Consider the following 18,610-nt stretch of genomic DNA (forward strand, 5'->3'; position numbering starts at 1 on the left):
TTGGCCCTGCACTTGCTTTGTTGCAGACAATGATTGGCTATAAATACACATTTTATAGTCCCAAGCCCTGAAGGCACCATGGGCATTCACAGTGGACAGGACAATGATTGTGCAGTTCTACTTGACCTCCTGATTGGACAGTCATCAGCCTGTCCGTTCAGGCATAAAGTTCTGGCAAAACTCCACACTTGTAGTTTGAGTTCTTGTTTGTAACTTCACTGTCATGCGAACACAGTGTGTGTAGGGATTTTGTACTAAATCTTACCCACACATTTGCAAAACAATTTTATAACTACAACTCTTATCGACATATTTGCTGATTCCTTTCAACCTCAAATTTGTTTTAGTGGAACACTGATCCCATAAGGAATTGTCTGATTTGAAAATTGTCATCTATCAACATGCAGGGGAGCTGAGTGCCGCCATTACTTTGAGTTCCACGTCAAAACTGCTTAAATTAAAGTACGCTATAAGAATATAACAACACATTAAGAATCTGTTTGCAACAATGGTATTGTGGTTAACACTCACAAAAGACACAGACTCCTGTTTTAAAGTGATAGTTTGGAATTTTAAACATACATTAAGACATTTGCTGCATTTTACCAACATGATCCATCCGCCAAACAACGAGACTTGAGTGGCTGTTTTGAACCGTTTGAATGTTTTGAACAATGAACAAAAATGCTTGTGACAGAAAGACTTTGTGACCGAAATGTTCACAATCAGCGTCCTTCAAAGCCTCCTGGCCCTCTTAAGTGGCAGACCTTCCTTTTATTCTAGTTCCATATTCATTTAGAGCAGCACACTCCCCGTGCCGCACATTCTACAAAATCGGTGAGGATAGCTTATGTTAACTGGCTGGCCTGTGCTATTTATGGCTAGCTAGCTAACTAATTTGAATGAATGAAGTGCGGAGGACAGAGGACTGTAGAGACAAATGGTGTGGTTGAACAGACGTCCCTGTTTTCGGACACAATCTCTTTGAAAACACCACCTATGGGGATTCATTGACGATAAGGTATCGCTATCAATTCACTGGCTTGCGTTCTGTGTTTGACACAGCAGTGACACGCGGTTGCGAGCGCGGCTACAGACTTATAACCTTGGGCTTGTACCTTTTCAGAATACATGCTGAACTTCTCGACGCCTGGTTTGATTTATGTTTTGTAGCATGCCAACATATTGTTTGGCGGAATATTCTGCAGTGAGTGCCACACTTTTTTAAGACATAGTTCAACAATGAGCTGTCATCTATGATACAGTGTTAGCATGACGCCATGAGACAGCAGCTTTGTGTGTGTGCGTGACAACTTTGGGATATTTCTTGGAAAATAAGAAGTATTTCGCTAATTGGTAGCAAAAAGACGAGAGCTGGGTGGCAGGGTGAGTGACGGGCTCACTAGTTAGCTGCGTGCACATGTGTGTGTGTGTGTGTTTCCATCATTATTAAGCACAGTCACCAGAGTTCCATTGGGGACCTGCACAGAGGGAACACACTTAACTAGCGTGTGTGTGTGTGTGTGTGTGTGTGTGTGTGTGTGTGTGTGTGTGTGTGTGTGTGTGTGTGTGTGTGTGTGTGTGTGTGTGTGTGTGTGTGTGTGTGCGCTCACCCTGACACACGCGTCCTCTCCAGAGGAATCTCCCACAGCGAGCCGCAGCATTTAATGGTGTGCTTGTTATCCTGGATGTAGGTGTAGCTGTGTAGGCGCTGCTTTCTGACACCAGTTGACACACCAGGTTCAATGTAAACACACACTCCACACACTGAAGTTCCACTCAAGAGCTTCACTTCAGTCTGTGTTGCTCCTGTCTCTCCGTCTACGTCGTCTTCTCCGTCTCACACACATTCTGTGACTGTATCTTTAAAAATGTGATAGTGATATGAATGTTTAAAATTTGGATGATTACCTTTTATATAAACTCATCAACATTTTGGCACAGATCTCTCAAATTTTGATATTAACAGGGTCATCAAAGTATATTTAAAGCAGCAAACAATAAACCTAATTGTCAGAGATTACAGTAACGGTCAATATAAAATAACTACACAATCAATGCATTATTCCATTAATATACCTCAGAACTATAAATATAAACATAAGCACAGTGGATCAATACAAATATAACTGCAGCCTATCAAACATTTATGTGCTGCAGTTTCTGTTTGCATACTCCATTTGCTAATACCAACATACCAGCAATAAGCCAATATCAGCTGATGATGTTAGTGTGTCAATATATATATCAGGGTCTAAGGCACACACACACACACACACACACACACACACACACACACACACACACACACACAAAGGCTTTTCCCCACTGTGTTGAAATGCAGGCCTCCTCCCCTCCCTGCCTAATAAAGAGTTGAGAGTTATATTGCTTGAGATGTCTTTTAGATGGAGCACAGTTATTATGTGGCCGTGTTTAGAAATTTCAGATTTTTAACATCGCCGTTGCGGCATCAATAATTTACAGACCAATGAAAGTTTCATACACACCCAAACCTCCAACCCCTCCCGAGCCTGTCCCACCTCATCCCTCCCTGTCCTCCACTAACATGCTTGTGTCCAATGTGCCTGTTCTCCATCTGTGAGCCCTCTGGGTGGCCTGTCTGCTCGTTGTTAATTTGTTGTTCTTTGATATGGTTTTGTGTTTTTTCCCCCTCAAGAGAGGATGAACAAGGCTGCAAGTTTCCCGATGACTTAAAACTCCACAGTAATAAAGTATTACGAGAAGTACATCAAGTGCTGTTACCCAACTGTTGGATTTACGACTCTAGGAACCACAAAAACTCTTTAGTTATTTGGATCACTTAACTTTTGGGCTGCATGCAGTACTTCTAATTATCAATTATTCATTCATTCTTTTAGAGTTTTCGTCTTTATTTCGGGCCATATTCAAAGTTGAGATACGCGTGCAAGTTGTTTTCTGATTTGGGACTTTACCTGAGGACTTGAGCCCCTGTCAGGTGATTTATGAGAGCGGAAAAGAGGAAAGTAAGCAGCTATTCATGAGTCAGACTTAATAGGTAGTAATAGGTAGGTGTAGTCAGTCCTATGCAAATGTCAGATATGTGCTGGATAAAATGGCATACTGTCTGAACACATTTGTATTACTTCACATATTAAGGTAACACATCGCATTCACACATATGAGCCATAGAATAGAGTATTGTTGCACAAGGACAAACAAGAGACGTCTCTCAGTTGCCAGTGTCCTTCTGTCGGCCCGGACTAGATGTCTGAATGTATGTTAGTACGTAGCAACTCCACTCTGAATGTGAATAACTTTCTCCATCCTGCAGGGACACTGCAGCACTGTTCATCCCTCTGTGTGTGTGAATGGGTGCAGAGAGGATGTGTGTGTGTGTTTGTTGCGTGTGGGCTGATGTGCCTTTGACCTGCTCGCTGTCCTGCTCTCCCCCCCTGCCCCCCTCTCTTCCTCCTCCTCCTCCCCCGTTCCTCCCAGGTCTGGCCAGAAGGGTCTCCATCTATCTTGACAGGAGTAAACAAGGAGGTGAGTGTCTCTGTTCTCTTCTCTACTCCCCCTCTCCCAGAGCAAAGGTGCAAAACTAAACAGCCGACAGCGTTCCTCCTCCTTTTTTTTTTTATTCTCTGTCCCTCTTGCCCTTCACCCCTTCATCTGTCAAGTGATGATCCATCGCTCTGTTCCTGGCAAAGTATCCCTAAGGTCTGATTCACCATGATTGTTCAGATACCGAGTGCTGCCAGATCTCATTCATCACGCTGGACATGTAGGCAGAACTGTAACATTCAAATCATCTCTTTTAAATCGGCACCTGGATCGTAATGCTGATTGGACGATGACGATGAGAAAATGAGTGAACAGAGAAAAGCATAAAATCATCATCACTGTCCTTTTAAGTGGCTATAAGCTGAATGCCATCAATTTTGCCTAATTAGCTTGATGCCCTATACTAACAGATTTGTCCTCAACCAGAGTCACACCAAAAACAAATCACTCACCAACTTCTTACCACATTCATTGAAATATGTTACCATTGTTTTAACATATAGCAATGAGGACCAAAAACATCTGGGGAGACTTAATGAATGGTAGAAATCCAGGTAAAATCCATACAGATGGTCGGAAATGCCTCTTACCTTTGCTGAACTAAACATTTCAAACAGCCACTGCACTCATTCATCATCCTCATCTCAAACAGCTTCTCTCCTGTCTTTAAAAACAATCCCCCAAATTGAGGCTCATGGTGTCGGTGTTTAATTGGCAGCTTGGTCTCGCCTGTAACATCAGGGAAAGGAGAAAAAAGGCCGTGGATGAAGTGATCAAAGTCAAGCAGAAAGAAAGAAGGAAAACCTTAAGGTGGGGCCGTCCTTGACTGATGAGATTCTTAGGCCAGGTTTATACTCAATGTTAATTCTGCATACCTGGATGCTGTGCACGATGACTGTCATGCATATCCTGCATTCATTGGAAGGATTGGTCGTTCACGTCCTCTATAATTAATGCAGGGTGAGGGCAGAAATATCAGCTTTCATCACATCTGTACCACAGCCTCAGTGACCAACTGTGATGACAAAATGGCTGGAGGTGTTGAGGAGAGGCTGATAGGGCAAAGAGGCATTCATCTCATCTCCTGCCATCTCCCCTTTGTTCATGTCTGTCACTGTTGTAGCCTAAATTGAATGCTATATTCCCGCCTTCTTTGGTAGTAAACATTAGTAGCTTTTCATGTGTTCCACGCAGACTTAGGAAGATTTATGTGGTCTTCACATTGCCCCCTTGTGGATAAAGTAGTTAAAGTCAATTTGCCAGGGAGGACGTGAGCAACATCGCTACTCACAGACGACAGGTGGATGCTTATGAGCCGTCAATCTGTCAATCTACTAATGAATTAGTTTATGTTAAAGGAATTTCTGTCATTGTTTCTTCTGTAGTTTTGTTTTTATATCCTTTCAATCTCCTAAAATTTAGCATTTCTTGATGATCAAACACTTTATTTTCAGCCTGGGCGCCAAGTGAACACACACAGATACACACAGTATTAATTACCCACATTGTCTTGTTTGTTCAGGGCTCAGAGGGAGCGAAGCACAGAGACATCACATCCATGCACATGTAGAGCTCAACTAATTACCTTCTGAAGCAGATACTGTTTATTTAAGTTATTTATTTATATTATATTATATCTAATTTACAAGTTTGGCATCTTGGTTTACCTCCCTGTGTTTCTCTGTTGATTTGGGGAGAAAGAGGCTGCTGATAGTAGCTGATGGTAGTACAATGTGTCCTGCTCTACTTTTGGCTCCTCTGCCTCCTGCTTAGGAAGCAACTAAATCCAGACCTTGGGACGTGAAGGTTAGAGGAAAATGAGACAGAATGTCTTTTGCCTGCAGAATTGGGAAGAAGGTGTCGTTGTGGCAGGAAGGTTAAAGGTGTAAGACACAGCGAGACGTTCACTCATCTCATAATCCAACAGTTGCAGGTTCTCAACCCAACTTCTTGTGTTTTGATTATCAGACACTCCCCCCTGTAGGCTTGGTGGCGGAGGAGGTCAGAAGGGTTTTGTTTGCTCATTGGCATAGAAAGTGACTGCAGGGTTCCGTGAAACATTTATCCTCCTCTGGTTGTCACAATTCTGACACCATTGCACCAATAACACTTTTGATGACAAGACACTGAACACAGTCTGCTCTCAGGTGTTGGGCGGAAATGGAAGTTGATTACGCTGCAGCAGTCTTGGAGAAGCTTCCGTGGATATGTTGATTCTTCACACCGCTGTGGGAACATGTCACAACTGGACTGCATTAGAACTGATATCATTTCAAGGAAAGTTTGTACTTTCTGCTTTGATAAATATGTAGCGTAGATGGAGTCTGATTGGAAACTTGGGCACACAGTGAGTTTCTTCTCCAGCAGTTTTATAAATGGAGCCCTACATCACAAAGCTATGATATAATTAGATTGTTGCTGGCTGTCTCTGTTTAAGCCCCAGTTATTTAGCCTGAGCACAACATACTGTATATGTGGACTTATTTTGGGAACGTAAAATTAAATCAATAAAAAACAGTGCATACAAATACAACCAAACAAACACAATGTGCTTATCTAGCTTCCTGTAATCTGTTTCACTGTTGTTCCTCCAAGTTCATTTTGGGACGATGGTTTCCGTCAGCGCCATATACGATAATCAAGTGACTTTTGTGAGATTTCAGTTTGTTTGATTTGACACTTTTACAAGCTTTTCCCAGCATGGATAGCATTGATCAGCTGGTGTTGTTTGGACAGGAGCTATTTGAGGCAAACTGTTTAACAAAGAAGACGAAAAGTGTTATTCAAAAGATCCAAAATAAAAACTATAATTCGGATATCTGCTTAGTTCAGATATTGAGTTCCAGTTTGCAGTTTTTGATCACTGTAAAGGACGTTTGCCAGGCAGACAGTTGAGATCCTTTTACCCCCCTCGGATGTCAGTCAGTCACCAGCATGTAAAGGTTAGAGAAATGCCATGGCAGTGAATCCTCCCCACCAGTCAGAGTGCTCCCACAGATCACGTCATCTTCTATTAGAGCCTCATGCACAGTGGGCAAGTCCCCGTTAATCCTGGGGAACTTTATTACCGGAGTCCTGGAGGAGCTTTTCAAAGCAAACAGGATGAAGGGAAGAGAGAAAAATGCAGAGGGAAGACACGGAGCAGGAGGCTGTACTGGTTTAATGAGCTGCAGAGAGTGGGAGAGCTAGTCCATCACTGGAGATAATGGTGCAGAATGAGAATGCAGAGGAAGAGGTCTCCTCAAGAGAGAGGAGGAGGAGAGAATGAGGGAAACAGAGGTATTTATGCACAGGAATAAATATCTCACAATTTAGTGTGTCTGGCACAGGAGTGAGCTGGCAGAGTGCAGTGTTAATATTAGCTTTTTATTCCTCTTCACAGGGGAAAACCTGCTCGGCTAACAAAATCATTAATGTGTTCTGATACGGTTATTGGGGAGAACAATTGATCCCCAGTTAACTGTGGTGCAGAGATGGCAGGGGAGAGGAGAGAGGACTGAAATACAAAGCAACACAAAAGACCCGGCTCCTGTTTGAACGTTTTACTAATGGAGGGAAAGAGATGAGTTCAAAGTTTCACATTTTTGTCATTGGGGTTTCTTTGGCACCCCAATCCAGTCAGCATCACCGCTTTCCTCTGAATTACAGCTAATGAACCATAGCTACACTTCAAACTAGATAAAATGCTTAATTGCTCTCATCTTAACTAAACTATAGGAAATAGTTCATCACTGTGCTCCGAACTAGATGAGCTCTCCTGTCTGTGCATGTGATGAGAACAATTTACCCACACTGCCTTGCTCCTGCGTCCATGTCTTCCATCTCCACACTCCATGTGTGTATTGATTTTGGTGTGGGTTACTGACTGAGGTTTTCAAAGGTTTCCTCTGAGGAACAATGTTCTCCATCTTAGGAGGCTGAGCGTTGACCGCAAGAGCAAAAACTTCAGGCTCCAGTTTGCAGCTGCAGAGCTGTGACCCTTTTGTGAGCTCTGAAACTCGAAAATGGAGGATTTAGTCGCTGGATGTAACAAGAAAGAAGGGAAAAAAGAGATTTTGGATGAAGCATGGAGTGGAAAAGCACTCGGATAGACTGACCTCTAACTTTGGGTGGGTTGGGCAGTGTGATAGAGTTCTTAAACTTTATTTTCCAAACTATGTGAGTGTCAGGACTCTGAGGTCATATCAGCCCCATTTACATCAAAGAGCAGCTCCATCAAGAATTTTCTGGAATGTAAAGTATAGAAAGTATAGTAAAGTATTTTTTCCAATAAAGCAGCAGAATTCTGCCAGAGGACAGGATTAGACTTGACATTAATGAACCATATGTATGTGCATGATGGCCACAGGACTCAAATGCTGTGTTCACAAGATGCAGTACCGCCAACACTAAAGGGGTCGGGAAAGAGAAATACTTTAATAAGATGCCAGCAGTGGCATTAAAATGCTCTGTTAGCAGCTTCCAGCATGTGTGTGAATACGACAGACATACTAGAAACAAACTGGTTGTTGTTGTTGATCCACCTGCTTTAAGAAAATAAGACTTTTGAGACAAAGACTGGCTCAGATGCAGTGGATGGTTTGTCTCTTTTTCAAAACTCAAGCCTCTCAATCTCACGAATACATTTGCTGCAGTTTTCCTACATGGTTGAGTATGTCACGTTCTCTAATTCCTGTTTGTGGAGGATGGAGAGACTGGTGAGACATTTCCTCCTCTTCTTAGCGGACACCGTTTGTTGGTGCATGCTGGGGGATCTTGTGTTTTCCGGCCCTCTCATCGTAGCCCAGATTCCTCATTGCAGAGCTGGAGACTTCAAAGGGAATGCCTCAGCCAGCCTGCATCAGTGTGTGTGCGTGCGTGTGTGCGGCGCAGCTGAGCTCAGTCTTGTGAAGTGGTTTTCCCTTTCGTGTTTTCCACCCCCTGCACGCCCGCAGCCCACTTCCCTGACGTCACAGTGGAGAGCTTGAAGCGGCCACATGGGGCTCCGTCTCTCCTCTCCATCACAGACCAGCACAAAAGCACTGAGGATATATCTTTCTTTTATCCTCTGTAGATTCTTTACGTCTCTGAACTCGCAAATGACGTCAGATTGCCCACTGCCAATAGATGATTTGGAATATGACAGAGCTGTGATTCAGAAAGGAAAGGTTGTAGGATTTAAACGATTCTTTAGGAAGTCGTACTTTGTTTCCTCCATTTTTATTACTTACTTTTATTACTTTAATTACTGGACCTGTTCCTACATTGGTCCAGAAGCTTCTTCAACTTGATCACATTATATCAATCGTGCAGATGATGATGGAAGGCGTGTCTCGGTTCCATCAATGTGTGAAACTCTGCAGTCTGGAGAAACCACACAGTAGAGAAGAGAACTGATTGTGTTGTGAAAAGCTTAAAGGGCCGGGTGGTGGAGGAGGAAGAACAGGAAGTGATGTGTGCTGTGATTGTCAGGAGGGGAGAGAAGGGAGCTGTTGGTGGCTTTCTTTGATGGTCATGTGACCTTTTAGTATGTACTGTAGCTTTAAGAACACAATGTGCAACACTCATCCACAACATTTTACAAGGAAAAGGCGACATTTGTCTTCATGTTTAGGAAATGCTTTTGACATTGACGGTTCCTGTCAGCACTGTCACACCTGTGCCCATGTGCACCTGACTAGACTAGGACCAGAGTAATGGTCCAGTCCAAATATGAGAGTCATAACTAAACACGACTCGGCCTTGGCAGAAGTATGCAGTTTATGTAGTAATGTTTGTACCTTATGTGCATCCATTCAGAAGTAAAGAAGTTAACGTATGTCTGATGTAATCTATGTGTCTTAAAAGTATCCATAATAAGTGTTTGTTTATGCACCTGAGAGCTTGTGCAGAGTTGTGTGTTTTTGTGGTTTGTGTTTCGTGCAGCAGAGCAGCAGACGGCTCTGCTGCACTAATCGTTCATTTGACTTCCAACATGTGGCAGCTCCAGTCCTCTGAAACCACCGACAGATGCGTTGTGTATTAGGTGTGAGGAAGATCCACACACTCGGTGTTCTAACAGCTGTGTGTGTGTATGTGTGTGTGTGTTTGTGTGTGCAGGTGTGTCCAAGAAAATCTCTTTTAAATTTATTGAGAATATTTTTAATGCAAAGTCATACTGAACAATTTCCGTTGTGAACATTCCAGATTTATGACTGCTGACCTGAAAGTAAAATATTATTATTATGATACAGCATGTGATGAAGGAGGCAAGACCAAGCTCAGCAGAATGAGAAAATATGTTAGCATGGTGAAAGTATTTCTCCAGGGGTCAGTAGTTAAGGAGACCACAGACGCATTTTGGAAATCTAAGACCATCAAACATCAGCGCTGTGCGTGCGTGTGCGTGTGTGTGTGTTATATTGAGTGTTCCATGTGTTTGTATGTTGTAGGTGCAGGCATGGTGGTGGACTGGGAGCAGGAGACCGGACTCCTCATGACATCTGGAGACGTCAGAGTCATCAGGATCTGGGACACTGACAGGGAGATGAAGGTCCAGGTAAGACTCTCTCTTCTTATTCCTGTCTGTCTCTCTCTTTATCTGTCTGTCATACTGTCACAAAGTTAGAAACCGTATGATGCAGGTCTGTTCTCTGTTCTGTTGCAGACGCTCTGAGTGCTACAGAGCAGCCGTGTTTCACCAATTCTGCTCCACAAAGTTCCCCTTCCTTGGTTTTCATAGTTTGCTCTCATTCTGACTTTTCTTTCAATAAATCTATAATGAAGTTAGACACATCTGAATAACTGTGGGCTTTGTTCCAGCACCACACTGGTCGTCCAAAGCCAGCGTATCTCCAGTCGTTAAATGCTAATTGTAGATTTATAAATGACGGTAATTGTTGTGAGCAAAGTCTCTAAAGTGTCCGCCGTCACTATAGAGAGAATTAAGTTCATCAGTGGAGAGGACAATGAGATTGATTCATCTCTTTAACACTTATTGTATCCCGCAGCAGAACCGGAGTCACAACAGCTAAAATATGGTAACAAGTGATCGATGCCATAGCAACCAAAGCCGGCACAGCCTGTTAAAAATTGTGCAGCTCCAAGTCAGAAGTAAATGTTCCGTAGACAGTGTGAGATGTTTCACCTCCACGTCCTTCACATCCGACTGAAAGGGACGGGGTGTGTATTTGTGCTGGAAAGCTCATGTCACACTCTGAACACACACCGGTGTCTGTGACTCTGTGTGTTGTTGTCTAAGCAATCCTGGAATGTGAAGTCCGGCATTATAACAACTCTGCTGCAGCGATCCCGTCCGTCCGTCCGTCACATCTCCTCTTCATTCATACATAAACACAAAAGTCATGTTGTCTGTTCTCGACGCAGTAATAGGAATCAGCGGCGGCGCCATTACTACTAGCTTTTCTGCGTGTAGACATTGAATGCGGGTTAGTGAGCTAATCATTGTCCTGATAGATGGATTTAATAAAGGTAGCGATGTCCCCGGCCTCGCCTGTGGCTGCCTTATCGACGCACGGTCCAACTTCAAATGAGCCGTCAGTCAACGGAGCAAATGATGGATCGCTTCCCTGTTAGTTTGTCATTGAATGAAGAAGGGGAGTCACAGAGGTTGGTTTAACAAGTCTTTACAAGGGTGTGTGTGTTTGTTTGTCTTAACAGGACATCCCAACCGGAGCGGACAGCTGTGTGACCAGCCTGTCCTGTGACTCTCAGCGCTCGCTCATCGTCGCCGGTCTGGGCGATGGTTCTGTGCGCGTGTTCGACCGCAGGATGGGACCCAACGACTGGTAGGGAGACGCCTGCACACGCCAAGGAAACAAGCCCCCACAGTGTCCTCACATAAAGGCACACACAGTATGAGATCAGGAATGCTGCCATCTTGCTTTTAGCTTTAAGGAACTCTTCCAAAGTCCCTCCTCCCTGTGGTTTCCTGTTCCACCCACACACTATATTCCTCACTAATCCTTTCCAAAGTGATCCATTACATCACACAGGCCTCTCAGGTATAGAATCAGACAGGTTTCCTCCCCTGCTTGTCTCTCTGAATGACCACTGACTGCTTCCACACCATTACAGAAATAAGCCCGACATATTTTACCACACGTGTAGCGGAAAACGTAGCACGGCATTCTCTGTTACACAGAGTCAGTCTCAATCACAACACACACTTCTGACATCCAAGGCAAATCCCTCAGCCTGTGAGTTCATCTACTGAGCAACCGGCTGTGAATTCCAGACACGACAACAAAGACGACACCGAACATCATCGTTCTCTCTCACTAAACGCTCCAAAATGTTCCTCCAACTCAACAAATGGGTTTAGAAACAAAACGGTTTAGAATATGTCATCAACATGTGGACATGAGCCACGAATAAATCCACACATACACACACATACTCACCACACACACACACACACTTGCTATCTCAAACAATGCACGCCACCTCTGACCTCCTGTCTTGAATCGGTGTCTAATTTGCATACTGAAGGTTAAACTGATTATGAACTTAATTAATGCACGGCGTAATTCACCACCTCGTATTTTACCTTCCAGACACTTTTTTTTCTTTTTTTTTTTTTAAAGACACTCAAGAACACACACAGCACTTTCTGTGTGTATTAACTCCTACGCAGACGTACATTATTCAGTCCTCTAATCTATATTTATTGTATATTGCGTGCTGTAAATCTCCCTATGGGGTTAGCACCTCTATTAATGTACCCTGGTGGCAGCGTACCCCCCCCCCCCCCCCCGCCCAACCCCAGTTGGTTAAACATTATTTTAATTTCAGCCCCAAAGGGGAGAAACAAAGCAGTTAAACCATGAAGTGCCTCATAAATCTTTAAGTAAAGCTAATTTAATGGTTCCCCTCAGGCGAAGAGTTACATCTTCCCACCCCCCACACCCCCAACTCCTGCTTGTTGCTTCCTCGTAGATCAGCGCTGAAACAAACAGGTTGTGTGTTCAATAAGCTTTATAAAAATGTTGATGATAAATAGTGCATTGGTGATTCTGTAGAGTCAGACGTAAGCTAGTGTCCAGAAAATACCGCACAATGTATTTGTGAGTTTCAATGTGACGTCTGCTATCGCCCGAGGAAGTCTTAGAATAGCAGAGTGCATTGTGGGTAGAGAGTCAGGGGTGAAGCTCCCTTCCTTGAAGGAGTTTGAAGGGTTTTAGTTCGCTGCCTTCACGCCGTCGCGCTGGTGCTGTTTATCTGTGGCTGCGTGCTGCCATCCAGTGGTCACTTACATGTATTACATGTTAGTGCGCACACACTCATGCAAACCCAGACACCACGTTTCTTTGTTTTAATGATTTAAAGGACTAAAGAGAAATAAACAGTCACCAACAGCAACAACATTCACTGAATTCAATGAACTCAATATTGTTTGAACTTATTCAGTCTTTGTTTTCATTCAGTTCATTCTTATCTAAGTGGTTTCATTTTCTGTTATTTAATATTGATGACTGTTTTTTTCCCACTGTACAGTTATATCATATATGGTGCTTTGTGTTTGTTTGTGTGTGTGTGTGTTTGTATGTGTGTGAAGTCGGGTGATGACATACAGGGAACATGGAGCCTGGGTGGTCAAAGCTCATCTACAGAGAGAGACAGAGGGACATATTATCAGTGTCAGGTACTCTCTCTCTCTCTCTCTCTCGCTCTCTCTCTCCTACTCATTCTGTCTCTCTCTCTCCCTCCCACTCATTCTGTCTCTCTCGCCCCCTCAGTCTGTCTCTCTCTCTCACCCACTCATTCTGTCTGTCTCTCTCCCTCATTCTCTCTCTCTCTCTCCCCATTCTCTCTCTCCCTCTCTCACCCTCATTCCTTCTCTCCCTCCTTTCTCGTCCCTGCTGACTTTCTTGTCGTCCCTCAGTGTAAACGGCGACGTCCGATTCTTTGAACCGAGGACTCCAGACTCTGTGAACGTGCTGCAGACGTTGAAAGGCCTGACGGCTCTGGACATCCACCCACAGGCCAACCTGTTCGCCTGGTGAGTTCAAAGGTCACGCAAACCACAAAGAGCTGTAGTGTTTACAGCCGACCAGAGCTTTATGAAACCTTTTGCGTTCTTCCTCACTGTGTCGGGGACTTGTCGCTCTCAATTAACCCTTTGAGGTGTGGGCTTTGATTCTGTCCTCTGCAGTGGATCCATGAACCAGTTCATCGCCGTCTACAATGCAAACGGAGACGCCATCAGCAACATCAAGTACTACGACGGCTTCATGGGTCAGAGGATCGGAGCCATCAGCTGTTTAGCCTTTCATCCGTACTGGGTAAGAACACACTGATCACTGTGTGTGTGTCTCTCTCTCTCTCTCTCTCTCTCTCTCCCTCTCTCTCTGTCTCTCTGTGTCTCTCTCTCTCTCTCTCTCTCTCCCTCTCTCTCTGTCTCTCTGTGTCTCTCTCTCTCTCCCTCCCCCATACATATAAACAAACACACTTACTGTGCCTTCTAACCTCTCTCTCTCTCTCTCTCTCTCTCTCTCTCCCTCTCTCTCTCTCTCTCTCTCTCTCTCTCTCTCTCTCTCTCTCGTCTCAGCCCCACTTGGCCGTAGGCAGCAACGACTACTACATGTCCATCTATTCAGCAGAGAAGAGGCTCAGATAACACAGCAGCATCCATCACCCCCGACCCCACCTTCCTCCAACACCACCACCTTTGACTTCTGACCCTGAATCGGTGGATCCAGGATGTAAATGACGTTTTCTTGTACATATGCAATTACAACCCTGAATGTTCCATAGTGATGGCTGCTGACAAGAACTCCTGCTATGAACGACGATACATATTATTATTATTATTATTATCATGGTTGTTTATTCATATACTTATTATGAAGCTAATGATTGTAGACTTGGCTGTGCTGAGGAGTGTGTATATTTAAATTGCGTATACAGAAGATGAGAGGTTCTATTTTAACACGAGGCACCCGCTTGTCTCTGGGGCTCTTTCTCGCCTCACAGCGAGCATCACTACCTGAACCAACTGTGACAACCCCCCCTACACACACACACACACACACACACACACACACACACACACACACACACACACACTGGGGGCAGGAAGCACGGACGCGCTCAACGCTGAATTTACTGGCCGACTGATGGCCAGAGGACGTTTTGTTATTTCCTAAGCCGTGGTCCCAGATGTGCTGGACTGCGCTCAATGGTGCCTGACACTTCGTCCAGGCAGATGTGATGAGCTTTTGTGTGTGTTAACATGGATTATAGCACACGTGTGGGCCTCTATAGCGTGGTGCCCAAAAAAAAAAGATGCCTGCTTCATCGCAAGGACCTCCCGTCCTGCACATATAAATACTTTCCCCCCCGACCCCTGTGTGCCAAATTAATCTCTCCCACGCGTCATTGATTTATGATTTATGATGATAAGGGAAAACCTCCACGTTGCAGTCATTGCCCCACAGGTGGTAATGCCCTTTAGCGACACAGTGAGAGGAGAACGTGGGTGTAAAGCGTATCCGCCCGGTTCAAACTCCACTCTAAACCCTAACCTCCTCTGCACCCTCTCCTACCTGCAAAGCAATAAAGACCGCCAGCCATCCAGCCTCAAGCTCTCCTAAAGCCCCACCGGGAAAACAAAACGGTGCTGCAGCCAGAGGGCGACGCCGCCCCACAGCAGCACCCAGAGGTGCCACAGCACAGCAATATGAACGCTCCCTCCCTCCCTCCCTCCCTCCCCCACACCATCCACAGCAGTGCGTTTCTTTCAACGTCTCTTCTTTGCGGTTGAACCTTTCATCAGTGACAGCAAAGATCTTGATTTTTACAGTGATTCCTGCAATCTTCCGCCATTCATCATGTTGACAACGCATCCAGATTTTTCTTCCTGCAATGGAAATGTGTAAATCTTTGCTGTCAGGTGAAAAAATCTGACACACACGCACACACACACACAAACACCCTAAGACAAGGAAAACCCTCAACAGTTTTCACCTGACAACACTGAAGTGACTGAAACTCTTTGTTTTCCTCTTTGACCGACAGCAGCTCAGATCTTTTTCTAGCTTTTAATTGAAAAATAAAAATGGAAACTCCACCACAGTCGTTTGTCGCACTACAGTACGGGACAGCTCGCTTTATTTCGAAGCCGTCGCTACGCCCGAGAGCACAATGCATTGTGGGAGAAATAGGTCGTACGTCTCTCCACAACAGCGATCCATCCATCTGCCGCCAAACTGTTTTTTTGTTTGATCAAATCTTTTTCTTTTTTTTAATTTAGTTTAGTTTTTATCTCCATAGTGACGCTGAGTGACAGTCGGTGACGCTGCGTCGCCGTGGCATCAGACCTGCGGCGTTTAGGACAAAACGGAGAGCAGATGAGCAAAACAGCCAAGAGAGTGATTGTTATTCTGAGATGGAGTCTTGTTTAATCATGTTAATAAGCACCAGGCAGACTTTATTATTTGCCTCCTTTGATGATAGAAATCAGCCTTAGAAGGGGATTCTGTGGTTGGCTCATGAGAAAAGAAGATGTTTGGGTAATTTTGGGTATCAGACCAAACTGAATTCATTCTTTTCTGTTGTTAAATCCAGAAAGTGAAGAAATCTGCCAGTGGTGTTGTTAAATTACTGGATTTCCATTGATTCCAAGATTTTTTGTATTATTCGTACAGATAAGTGATTCTAAGTCATTCTGATTCTGCTAGTTTGACGATCTCACAGTGCCTCAAAAGACAGCGTCTGTTGTTTACATGTAAACTGTATGTATGTTAGGACAATAACGCCTATGATGAACTGAATTTAGTAACTGATAGTCAGTAGTTTCAAGTCTCTTTAACTTGAATTTCTAAGGTTGTATTGAAAAGCAGAACCTTCAATCTAAACCGTTTTGTTATCAGTTACATTGTTTGTTTCCAAAGAAAAACTTTCATCGACTCCACTGGCAGATTTTTTTTTCCAACTTGAACCGGAAAAAATTTTTAATGCATTAACGAAACAATTTTCTTGTTTATTTCAGGTTTTTCTTGTTTTCTTTTTCTAAATGTTTTGCAGTGTAGTAGTTTCTTTTTTCAGCATCAAATCTGACTCAAACCGCCACAGTCCTGTGTGTGTAACGTGTCTGCAGCGTGGTGAACACTGGTGCATGCTGGTCCGGTGTCACTCCACAGATGATGAAGACTGCGGTCGTCATTGTGCCTCTTGAGTTGTTTGGTTTTCTTCACTTGTGCAGCAGCGTCTGTGAATGCCTCATTTTCGGGGCAGCAGCATTAAGCTTTTTTATTCATTTTTCTTTTTGTGCCTGGTGTGTTTGCTTCACACACTCTGATCAGCTGACTCAGTGCTCAGAGGCCAAAAGAGTGCAGGAGTGTAACTGTGTGTGTGTGTGAAGCGAGAAGGAAAGAATTCAAACTCAATGTTCATCCTCACAGGTCTCATCTGCTCTGTAATCTTCAGCATTGTTATACTTGGTGTTGGACAAAGGGATGAGGTACTCTGTATCTTCCTTGCTGATGACATCACCATGTGTGATGTCGCTGCATTTTCGAGCATCAATTTTCTTCCGGAAATGTTTTAGTTTTTAATTCTGTTCTCTGTTTACTGCCATTTCGTTTGCCTCAGTGAGGTTGAAGGAAGAGAATGGGGACGGCTTTACACACGCAAACACACACACACACACACACACACACACATCTACGTCTTTCCCACCGCAACTCCTTTCCACTGCCCCGGCCCCCACCCACCCCTCAGTCATCCTCAGCTTTGCTTTAAACCATCAGACTGTAACCTGTGGGCTGACACGCTGTAGACGTGGCTGAAGCTGCCATCACGTCGGCCCGCCACTCAGCTCTTCAGCGCCCCCCCACGGTTTAGTGGACATTACTGCTCACAGCCCAAACCATCACGTTTATCTCCGAGTGTCCTACTTTGAGTTTTTAAGATTTTAGATCAGGAGGGTTGTTTTTTTTTTTCGTTTACTACTTTAACAAAGTAGTGGAGAGTAACCATGAAAACAATCAGGTTTTGTCTCTGTGACTGTAGACTGCTTTGCTGACTGTGGTTTATAAGACAGCAGATGAAATCAATCAAATAAACCAAATACCACACACACACACCTGTGTCTCCCTTTGTGTCATCCATCCTGCGGGGAGACATCAATGTTTCACTCCATCTGCACCCAATCACACAAATTTGAAAGAAGCAATAGTAATTATATTTAAATGTTCTTTCCGTATCGATAAAACGCTGAGGGAAGTTTATTAAAAACGAACCTCAGACTTCAGAGGCCTGTGATGAAGGTGTGCTTCAGTGAGAGGCGACAGGTGGATGAGCAGAGGATTACAGACGAATGCTTTTGACATGAAAATATACATTTAGTAGCAGGGATAAAATCCTTTTTATTACACACGGTGCCTTTATGCATCAGCTGTATTTATTTGGACAAGGCTTACAACTCCAACTTCATGGTATGACCCAGTTGCCATGGTTTTGGAAAACAAAATGTCCACAAAACTTTGGCCATATGGTGTATGGCACAAATTAAACACAGCACCATTAAAATTAGTTCATTTAGGCAAATGCAAAAGTGGATCTTGAGGCTTTTTGAGAACTGCCATTTCTTACAATGTCAAATAAGCTCCCTGTATTCAAATCCTGATTCAGAGTCGTCTCAACTCAAATCAGCATTCTGGACTCGCCATTCTACAAAATGTTAATGAAATCTCTAAACCTTTAAAATATCCTCTGGACAAACGGACAAAATGATTTAATCCCTTTATGCCTTTAAGTTAAAGCACTACAGTCAAAAGTGTAATTCTGTCAAGTGAACACTTAAGTAATGGAAAATCAGTGCAGTGATCATCGTCCACCCTCACAGTAAGACCGCCATTTATGACAAGAATAAAAACTTCAGGAAATGGTTCTCACTCTTTTGCTTCTGCGTCTGTACCTGCACGGGTCCTGACAGCTCAAGGTCAAAGGTCAAAGGCCTGCCTAAGCAGTGCAGCAGTATTCTGAATAGTATTTCTCTCTCTCACACACACACACACACAAAGAGGAAAGTGGAGAACATTCCACAGCAGCAAAGCGTCGGGCGGCATGAACATCCTGAGGAAAC

The 18,610-nt window shown here is 43.9% G+C and overlaps 1 protein-coding gene across 1 annotated transcript in view; it reads left to right on the plus strand.

Annotated features, from left to right (window-relative positions):
• Nucleotides 1-17,596, plus strand: part of rptor (regulatory associated protein of MTOR, complex 1) — a 140,387-nt gene extending 122,791 nt beyond the window's left edge. Inside the window, 6 exon segments of the mRNA XM_076145405.1 lie at nucleotides 9,954-10,060; nucleotides 11,182-11,309; nucleotides 13,079-13,165; nucleotides 13,406-13,522; nucleotides 13,676-13,805; nucleotides 14,072-17,596. Coding sequence (XP_076001520.1) covers nucleotides 9,954-10,060; nucleotides 11,182-11,309; nucleotides 13,079-13,165; nucleotides 13,406-13,522; nucleotides 13,676-13,805; nucleotides 14,072-14,140 — 638 coding nt within the window. The 3' untranslated portion in view covers nucleotides 14,141-17,596.
• Nucleotides 17,597-18,610: the final 1,014 nt, after the last annotated feature.

Source organism: Genypterus blacodes, unplaced genomic scaffold, assembly GCF_046128005.1.
Source record: "Genypterus blacodes isolate CSIRO-AG114 ecotype Tasmania unplaced genomic scaffold, CSIRO-AGI_Gbla_v1 ptg000030l_1, whole genome shotgun sequence".
Classification (NCBI taxonomy): domain Eukaryota; kingdom Metazoa; phylum Chordata; class Actinopteri; order Ophidiiformes; family Ophidiidae; genus Genypterus; species Genypterus blacodes.